The 9,478-nt window shown below is 51.9% G+C and overlaps 2 protein-coding genes across 2 annotated transcripts in view; one reads left to right on the top strand and one right to left on the bottom strand.

Annotated features, from left to right (window-relative positions):
- FMNL3 (formin like 3) overlaps positions 1-4,819 on the top strand; it is a 72,130-nt gene extending 67,311 nt beyond the window's left edge. The window contains exons 22-27 of the mRNA XM_023515392.1: positions 1,666-1,826; positions 2,125-2,226; positions 2,568-2,660; positions 2,916-3,039; positions 3,172-3,288; positions 3,889-4,819. Coding sequence (XP_023371160.1) covers positions 1,666-1,826; positions 2,125-2,226; positions 2,568-2,660; positions 2,916-3,039; positions 3,172-3,263 — 572 coding nt within the window. The 3' untranslated portion in view covers positions 3,264-3,288; positions 3,889-4,819. The remainder of the gene's footprint in view (positions 1-1,665; positions 1,827-2,124; positions 2,227-2,567; positions 2,661-2,915; positions 3,040-3,171; positions 3,289-3,888) is intronic.
- A 259-nt stretch (positions 4,820-5,078) lies between these two features.
- PRPF40B (pre-mRNA processing factor 40 homolog B) overlaps positions 5,079-9,478 on the bottom strand; it is a 23,536-nt gene continuing 19,136 nt past the window's right edge. Inside the window, exons 18-25 of the mRNA XM_023515385.1 lie at positions 8,071-8,187; positions 7,720-7,857; positions 7,415-7,510; positions 7,084-7,173; positions 6,578-6,752; positions 5,993-6,054; positions 5,734-5,877; positions 5,079-5,642 (exon numbers count right to left, since the gene is read on the bottom strand). Coding sequence (XP_023371153.1) covers positions 5,550-5,642; positions 5,734-5,877; positions 5,993-6,054; positions 6,578-6,752; positions 7,084-7,173; positions 7,415-7,510; positions 7,720-7,857; positions 8,071-8,187 — 915 coding nt within the window. The 3' untranslated portion in view covers positions 5,079-5,549. The remainder of the gene's footprint in view (positions 5,643-5,733; positions 5,878-5,992; positions 6,055-6,577; positions 6,753-7,083; positions 7,174-7,414; positions 7,511-7,719; positions 7,858-8,070; positions 8,188-9,478) is intronic.

Raw genomic sequence — 9,478 nt, 5'->3', positions numbered from 1 at the left:
CAGTTTTTCTTGGCCAGGGCTGGGTTTGAACCCACCACCTCCGGCATATGGGGCTGGTGCCCCACTCCTTTGAGCCACAGGCACCACCCTTAATGGCATCATTTTGCTGCAAAGACATTGTAGGGACATTTGGCAAAACTTGGTTGGGTAGGCACACCTATAACTGGGACTCAGGCATTACAAAAGCAATCAGTGTAACCTAAAACATTTATACCCCCTTAATTTTTTGAAATAAAAGAAGACATACAGGCCCAGGTGTCATGGCTCACACCTGTAATTAGTATTAGCACTATGAGAGGCCAAAGAGGGTAGATTGCTTGAACTCACAAGTTTGGGACCAGCCTGAGCAAGAGTGAGACACTCCATCTCTAAAAAATAGCGAGATTTTGTGGCAGGTGCCTGTAGTCCCAGCTACTAGGAAGATTGAGGCAAGAAGATCGCTTGAGCCCAGGAGTTTGAGGTTGCTGTGAGCTATAATGCCATGGCATTCTACCTAGGGTGACAAAGTGAGACTCTGTCTCCAAAACAAACAAACAAAAAAAGACAGAAAAAATTTTAACAAAAGAAGTTAAAAAAACTTGATGGATATTTGAAGGTTAGGTGGTAGAAATGTTTAATAATAATTTAATGATTTTGATATATATTCTGGTAAAGGAGAATTTCCTTCTTTGTAGAAAGTAAATGTTAAACTAATATATTTGAAAGTGATGAGGTTTTTAGGTTGGCATCTTACTCTCAAATAGTTCAAGGGAAAATTCTTTGTATTATATTTACTTTTTCTTTTCTTTTCTTTTCTTTTTTTTTTTGAGACAGAGTCTCATTATGTCGCCCTCAGTAGAGTACTGTGGTGTCATAGCTCACAGCAACCTCAAACTCTTGGGCTTTAAGCAGTTCTGTTGCCTATGTCTCCCAAGTAGCTGGGACTATAGGCGCCTACCACCACAACACCTGGCTGTTTTTTTTGTTGTTGTTGTCATTATTGTTTAACAGGCCCAGGCTGGTTCAAACCCACTAGCCCCGGTGCATGTAGCCCTAACAACTGGGCTGCAGATGCCGAGCTAAGAGATTGTGTTTCTTTTTTTTTTTTTTAAGAGATAGAGTCTCACTTTGTCACTCTTGGTAGTCACAGCAACCACCAGCTCTTGGGCTTAGGTGATTCTCTTGCCTCAGCCTCCCTGTAGCTGGGACTACAGGCGCCTGCCACAACACCTGGCTACCTTTTTGTTGCAGTTTGGCTGGGGTCAGGTTTGAACCCACTACCTTCAGTATATGGAGCTGGTGCCCTACTTACTGAGCCACAGGTGCCACCTGAGACTGTTTCTTTATAATGTATGTGAAATGCTTTGAAAAGCACTGATAAAGCTCCCTACAGATGTAAGGTAGCTGTTGTTTTGCCTCACCCATGAAAGCTGTAGCAGGCCTGAGGCAGCTGCACTTCCCAGAGCAGCAGCCTGTCATCCCTTCCTTAGCTGCCTCGTTTGTTGGGGTCATGAGCTGCAGTCTCTGCTCCCTTCTTGTGAGAGTGCAGCTGGCTTGGTGTACACTTCTCTATGTCCACATGGGCATGAGAACCTGAGGAAGCCTATGCTGGAGGGAAAGCCAGAGTTTGCTAGAGTCCTGAGCTGGGAGGTAGACATTCCTCAGCCAGGCCTCTGGCGACCACAGTGTCCCTGGAGAATGTGCTGCTGGATGTGAAGGAGCTGGGCCGGGGCATGGAGCTGATACGGCGGGAGTGCAGCATCCATGACAACAGTGTCCTTCGGAACTTCCTGACCACCAATGAGGGCAAACTGGACAAGCTCCAGCGAGATGCCAAGACGGCAGAGGCAAGCATAGGGTGCAAGGGTGGGAGTAACCAGGGCCCAGGTGCCAGTCCCCTCTGGTTCTTTATCTAGCAGCTGGCTGGCTGTGAGGTGAGAGGGCTATGGGGGTGGCAGGCAGCCACCTCTAGGGACGTGGACTCTTGGGAGCTTTAGGAGCCCAGATTCTCTCCAGCTCATGGGCTTGGGTGGTTGCTTTTCCTCCGTTGGCCCAGGGCCCTGCTTCACATAGGCCGCCTGTCCTTGCTACGGGAGCTGGACTTCTTCCTGCCAGGCTGACCCCTCCTGCCCACCCCTTTCCCAGGAGGCCTATAATGCAGTTGTGCGCTACTTTGGCGAGAGTCCCAAGACCACACCTCCTTCTGTGTTCTTCCCAGTATTTGTTCGATTCATTCGTTCTTACAAGGTAAGGCAAAGAGAGCTTTTAAAGGAGTTTGGCTGAGAGAAAACTGGTTGTGGGAGAGAAGCCAGGGCTTTCAAGCATGGTCCTTTCCTGACTGCTCCTGAGTACTGGGGAGAGAGCAATGGAAGCTGGTAGCAGACCTCTTATGGTCAGCTGTGAACTGGTGGTAGGGTGGGGGCCTAGGCCCTTCCTGTCATTGTTTGGGGCAGGAAGTACCCCTCCAGAGGCTGGCCACCTGGGGTAGTTGGTCCTATTGCCACCTACTCTCCACCCTCAGTGTTAACCCCTCCCCTCAAAGCCTGTGTGAGCCTCACCCCCCCACCCCCACCTTCCATGGCTCTTAGGAAGCAGAACAAGAGAACGAAGCCCGTAAGAAGCAGGAGGAGGTAATGAGAGAGAAGCAGCTGGCTCAGGAAGCCAAGAAACTGGATGCCAAGGTGGGTGGCACCAAGAGCTAGGGTCTAGAGGAACACAGGGCAAAAGATTGAGGGCTGGAGGAACAGAGCTAGGGAGATGAAATGGGTGGCGAGACCATCCAGAGAGTTTGAGGGCCAGGGTCTAGTGGCTGGAGAGAGGGGCTTTGGGAAGGTGACTCCTAGCAGTACACAGCCAGGGTGTCCTCAGGCTGCATCATGGGGAGGAACAGTCTCAGGTCAGGTCAGGTCAGTGTCCTTTCCCTCTCCAAATCCTAGACCCCATCCCAGCGGAACAAGTGGCAGCAGCAGGAGCTAATTGCAGAATTGAGGCGGCGCCAGGCCAAGGAGCACCGGCCTGTTTACGAGGGGAAGGATGGTACCATTGAGGATATCATCACAGGTGGGTTCCTTTTTCCTCTCTGGGGTCTGGCAGTTGGACCCAGCTTGCAAAGTGCAACCCAACGCATTGGGGCCTTCCTTTCTGCCCCCCTATCCCATGAGGGCTGACCACTGTGTCTCTCTCCTGGACCAGTGTTGAAGAGTGTCCCTTTCACGGCCCGTACTGCCAAGCGGGGCTCACGCTTCTTCTGTGATGCAGCCCACCATGATGAGTCAAACTGTTAACCCCCAAGGCTGGGGCCCCTGCCAGGTACCAGGCATCACAACCCCTCTGCATGCCCATTTCTGAGGACTCCTATTGGGAGCTCACAGGCACCTCCCTGCATGATTTGCAGCCTCCTTGTGATGGGGACATAAGTCTCCTTGCATGCCCGTGCTCTAAGAAGAGTGGCTTATCCCCTGCATGTACCCTCAGGGAGCTGGTCTCTCTCCCACTAATGCTGTCCTGGCTTCTACTAAGACGTAAGGGGCAGGGAATTGCCAGGGCAGGGTTGAGAGCCATGCCAGAGCAGGCAGGACCAGCCTTACAGTTGTGATCACTGAGGCTGCAGCTCCATTTCTGGGTCCAGGATCCTTTGTTCTCAGATTCCCTCTTCATAAGAGCTGACAATAGCTTCTTCCCCCAGGGCAATTAGATGTCCCTTGATCTGTTTCCTGACATTCTGTCAGCATAGGGTCTCTTCCTGTTCTGGGTCTTGTTGAGTCTACTTTATTTCTGCCTACTGTCCAGTGCCCCAGAGCCCCAACAGTCTCCTGTACCCCTCAAGCCCTGAGATTCCTCCTCCCAACCCTGCCTATGGGGCTGCACCTGAAGGCGCTGCCCTGGCTCAGCCTCCCTTTCTGTTCACAGGTCTCCACTGCCAGCCCATTGTTGTTCGCCACCAAGTCAGGAGTGCTGCACCGCAGAGCGGCCCCCCTCGGGCTCCAGGCCCCCACTGACCCTCTCTAAAAGGCAGAAGCACTTCAACCCTGAGTCCTGAACATCCAACTGGTGGACCTGCAGCCTTGGAGTCAGCCCAGGGCCCAGCAGAGGGCTGTGCTGCTTATTGTTTCCCTTTAGCTCTCGGGGCTGGATCTTACCTGTGCCACTGTGGGCATTAGGTCTGTAGGGGCTGGCACAGGTACACCTTTGGTGCCTCTAGTACTGCACTTTGCCCCCAAGGTCTTCAGCTTCATTTCCCAAAGGGTCTGCAAGGGTCAGCTTAGGGCTGGGAAAAACCATTTCCAGCTTTAGCTTTTACAGAGGCACCTATGTCCCTTTCCCACTAGAGCCCAGAGGGCTAAGAGGAAAGAGCAACTATCCTTCTTTTTTGTAGGCCCATGGTCAGCCCTGATCTAGAAGTATCCAGGCTTAGGGAACACTGTCATTCTGGGATCATCTCTTATCAGGAGCAAGGCCCTTCTAAGCCTGGGCTCCACCTGCTAATAAGGGTAGAGGAGAGAAGCCAGGCTCACTGCTTTTATCCCTTGGCTATTAACCTATTTCATTCTAAGCTGACACAGTCCTTGCCAAGGTGGGCAGAAGAGCAAAGGTTTTCTCTGTAGACAGGTAGAGAAAGGGTATATCAACAACATCCTTCCCTTCTTTCCTTAGCTAGGTATTTTTTTGGCAGGAGGCAGGAAACATCATGGTGGTCTTGACTATTTGCTCAATTCCCTGCCAGCTTCCTCTCTTCCTCCTTTCCCCTAGAAGGGAATGTGGGGGCCCACTTCTTTTTGTACATGTGCCCTCTCTCTTGTATATAAATCCAGACCTTCCCTCTCTCAACAAAGGTTTAAAGCACAAGGCGACTCTGTCTCCTTTTTCTGAGCTTCGTGTGTTGGCAGTGGCCATTCAGGATCACCTGAACTGTGGGAACAGGAAATGTAGAGTGAGGAGCTCAGACGCCTGGGGAAGAAGAACCAGGCTGGGTGGGCTCCAGCCACACAAAGGGAGGCAGGTCCACTGTGAGACACTAGTGCCCTCTGCTGGACCTGCACACACCTGTCCAGTCCCCAGCCTGTCCCAATAACACAGGGAGAAGACAAAAGAGTCACTGACCATGTTATAAATATCGTTATTTAAAAAACAAAAACAAAACACACGTATACTGGGTCCTGGGGCAGAAGGAAGAAGTGGTGGCGTGCCACGGCCAGGGCAGGCAGGAGCAGGCACTGATTCTAGAGGGTAAGGACTCTGCCCTCTGCCACCCAGGCTATGTCCACCAGCCTGTCACACTTCCCTGGGTGCCTCTTCTCTCACACTTTATCTATTGGCATTACCCACCTCATATGGCATATACCACCCATCTCTGGTCTGGGGCCGAGGACAAGGACTGCACTAGTTGTCCGGGGAGTAGGGAACCCTTAAACACCAGTAGCAACCTTCTGAGGTGCCAACAGTGGTGTACTGGGGGTGGGGCTACTTTAGGAAACGTGAACACAGACCAGACTAAGAAGTCTGAGGCAGATGGTGAGGGTGGCCCAGGAGCCATAGCCTCACAGACTCAAGGCAGAGAGCAGCTTGTCAGGTCATTGGTGATCATCCAGCTGCTGCAGGAGTGTCCGCCGCCGCCGCTCCAGCTCGCCCTCACTCAGTTCACTTTCTGACGTGTCCCAGCCCGTCTGTGGGAGTAAAGGCACAGCTCACCTTCAGCCTCCACTGAGGCCATGGAGGCATGGACAGAGTGGGGGCTGGGATCCTTGGCCCTCTCACCTTCTCCCTCTTGATGCCAAAGCCTGGGGAGCGGTTAGAGAGCTCTGTCTGCCGGAGCTCCCTGTCCCTGTCCTGTTCTTGTTCCTTCTCATCACTCTCCTTGCCAGCTTTCTCATCGGGGTCTGTCTCACTCTCAGGACTGTTCTGTAAGAGTCCAGGGCCCACATCCTGTTAGCTCCTGTGTAGGAAGCCTGGGAAGCAGGTAGAACAGAGCTCACAAAACAGCAGGGCCTTAGGTAGAAGTTCCTTCTCTACTCACCGACTTGTGTCTTCTCTTTTTAGTTTTCTTTTTTGGTTTTTTGGCTTTCCGAAGGCCATGATCTAGAAATAGAAAAATCCCTACTGAGTCCTAAAAGGAGAAAGGAGGGCTCATCCTTCTCTGGGCTGCAGTCCCTGTTTGTCCTTCACAGGTAGGGACAGCATGGTCTCAGGCAGTAAACCTGAGTCAGGCCAGTTTTCCTTCTCCCAGTTTCTTGCCTGGGCAGGGGACAGGTAGTTCCTCCTATTCTCCCACATGTGTACCCTCCCAATCCACTTTACGCTCAAGGGGGCTGAGACTTGCCAATGGCCGCCTCTCAGTCTAGGTACGCGATTCTCAACCTGTGGGTCACAACCCCTTTGTAAAAATGAAAATACATCCTACATATCAGATATTTACATTATGATTCATAACAGTAGCAAAATTACAGTTACGAAGTAGCAACAAAAAATAATTTTATGGTTGGGGGTCACCACAACATGAACTGTACTAAAGGGTCACAGCATTAGGAGGAATTAGGAAGGTTGAGAACCACTGGTCTAGGCCAACATTTCTCCAGGTCCCAGGCTGCTAGCAACTATTTACCTGATCCAATGAGGTGGGAGGAAGGGGAGCCCCGTCCTCCAAGGGCAGCAGCCCCACTTTCAACTGAATCAAGTGAGGAAGAGGGCTCAGAGCCTGACTCCGAGGGGTTCCGCCGCCTCCGCTTGGGGGGCCGGAGAGATGGTGGGGGCAGCTCCTCCTCTTCTGACTCAGAGCCCTGGGCAAATCAGCAGATATGTATCAGCGCAGAGGTTCTCTGGCCTTTAGAAGCCCTTGTCTGGGAATTGGGGACAAAGAGGAGGATCCAGGGCCAAAGGAATCCTCAAATCTCCCTCCAAGGGAGATGATGTAGGGGAAAAGCAAGAAGTGTTTCTCCTTTCCCCAAAACAATGCAGTCTCTGGGCGGCACCTGTGGCTCAAAAGTGTAGGGTGCTGGCCCCATATGCCGAAGGTGGTAGGTTTAAACCCAGCCCCAGCCAAAAACTGCAAAAAAAAAAAACAAAAACCAATGCAATCTCACCCCACGTTCCTTTTACCCACTAACTCACTGAGGGCGAGTGGGAACGCTTGCGATGGTGCTTCTTGCCCTTCCTGCCATGCTTTCGGCCTTTGGTGTGGAGGTGCTGGCATTCAGTCTGCTAGAGGCAGAGGGAAGAGGTGAGGATAGCACCAGCCTTAGCCCCAGGAAGGATCCTGCCTCCTACAATTTGACTCTGCCTTCCTCTTTGAGTAGGGCCTTTTGCCTATCCTAGGCCTCTCCTTCCTTAGCTGGCCAGGGAAAAGAAAGCCCTAGGGGGCAGAGGCTAATACAGTCTGTTCAGCCAGCCCAGGGAGTTCAAAGGCCTGGGATACATAGAGAGGACAAGAAATCTGCCTCACCTCCAGCACCTGTAGGAATTCCCGGAAGAGCCGGATCCGTTCCGACTCCAGGGTGATCTGCTCAAAGGCTGAGTCGCACACAAAGCGCTCACGGACCTTGAACAGGAGAGCACTGCTGATCAGACCAGAACCCGTTTGGCCCGGCCTGGACACCGCCACAAGCACAGGGCAGGGCTGGGGCACAGGAAGGAAGGGAACTGGAGCTGGCCCAGGGCTGTGCTGTGACTGGGATGGGCCCTCAGAGGTGGAGAAGCACCGCTGCCCTCAGGCTTGAGGGGTGTTTGGGGCCAGGCCGCGCTCCTGACCTCTTCCCAGGCAGTGCCTAGCTCCAGAGGAGGCACGGCCTGCCTCAGCATGCTTCGGAAGGCAGCCTCTCTGCGGCGCATCCTTCGTGCCTCCTCCTTCTCCCGCTCCCTCTCCCGTGCCTCTGCTTTCTCCAGCAGCTGGGGGTAGAAGGGACACAGAACAGGGTAACCCAGGAGAGTGGATACGTGGGTCCCGCTCAGGCATACCTTAGGAGGTGGAAAGTTGGAACTGGGCTTCTACCATCATCCCCTGAACTAGAAATACAGTTGGGGACAGTGAGTGAGAAGGAATGGAACAGGACACTGGGATGAGTTAGATTACTGAGCCCCACGCCCTGCCCAGCCCCTCACACTATTGAAGGTCAGCTTGATGTTGCCTGCGTCCAGCGCAGCAGCCCTCTTGTCAAAGCTTATGACGTGGGCGAAGTCTTCAAAGGCTGTGTTCACTTCCACGCAGAAGCCCCGGTCCTGTGGGCACAGCAGCGCATGAAGCAGGGGTACCACGGGTCTGAGGGCCAAAGCTGGCAGGTAGAGAGGTCAGACTACAAGATGGTCGGAAAGCCCCCACCCCCAGAAGAGAGCCACAGGACTGTGACATGCCCCGGAAACCAAGTTGTCCAAGTCTTCATTACCTGACAAAACCCCACGCCTACCCTTGATTTGGATGTTACATGGAGCTACAGGGGTTGGGAGGTGTCTCCCAACTGCGGATTGATACCTAAGTTTCTCACAATTAGCTTTTTGTTCCTTTGGCTTAAAGCTCTGACCCCAGCTAGGCCCTCCTAGCTCAGTAACGCTTAGTGCCTTCTCATTCACCATCTGCTGGTTCCTACCCTTTGGTTCTATTTATTGAGTGCTTACTATGTACCACGTACCATGATGAGTGCTTCACAAACATTATCTCATTTACTCCTCACAGTTCTGCATGTAAGAATAGGTCTTAGAATCCTAATTACATGTAGAAGGAGAAACCAAGGTGTAGAGCAGTGATTTTCAACTTGTGTGCTATGGCACACTGGTTACCATGAGAGAATTTGAGGTGTGCCCTGAAAATTTTTAAAGATTAATTAAATTGTTTTCAAAAGAAGTTTAAAGCACAGTAAGTATATTCTTTCTTCTACTCCTTTTTTTTTTTCTGATCAACCTAATTTAAGTGTGCCATGGAAGTTTAACTATAGGTTCAAGTGTATTGTGAGATACAAAGGTTGAAGAACACTGGTTTAGAAGAGCCTCAGCATTTGCACAAGGTCTCACAGCTCATACATGGCTGGGCAAGAATCTACCCCCAAGCCCTGTGCTGTCAGGCACCTACATAGATTGCTCAGGCTTGGGGAGAAGGGGCCACCAGGTGTGTAACTCCCTACCAATACCTCCAACACCTCCATAAGCCTGGCCCTGTGTTTTCACCTGCGCCTCAACATCCCAGTCAAGCAGAGGCTCAGAAAAGCGAACTCACTTGGCTCAAGCTGACACAGTGGTGAGTGGACCCACTAGAGTTTGAGTAAGCTCCTGAGTAAGCTGTACCCAACCCAGATCCCTTCTCCTCCCTCCACAGTGCTCTAACCACTAACCCTCCTACAGGTGGCAGAGGCAGGCTCTCACTTCTTTCCAAGAGCACGTCCTCAACCCACATGCTCCAACCCTCTCTGCATCCCCTCTCAGGGGACTGAAAGCTCAGTCTAACCCTCTTCACTGGCTCCTTCCCTCAAGCACATACCTCACTGCTCTCACCTTCCTCAAGCTAACTACTTTTTTTTTT

This window comes from Otolemur garnettii, unplaced genomic scaffold, assembly GCF_000181295.1.
Source record: "Otolemur garnettii isolate 467f Iridium unplaced genomic scaffold, OtoGar3 scaffold00070, whole genome shotgun sequence".
Taxonomy (NCBI): domain Eukaryota; kingdom Metazoa; phylum Chordata; class Mammalia; order Primates; family Galagidae; genus Otolemur; species Otolemur garnettii.
The sequence above is the reverse complement of the archived record's forward strand: the minus strand, read 5'-3'. Positions and strand labels throughout refer to the sequence as shown.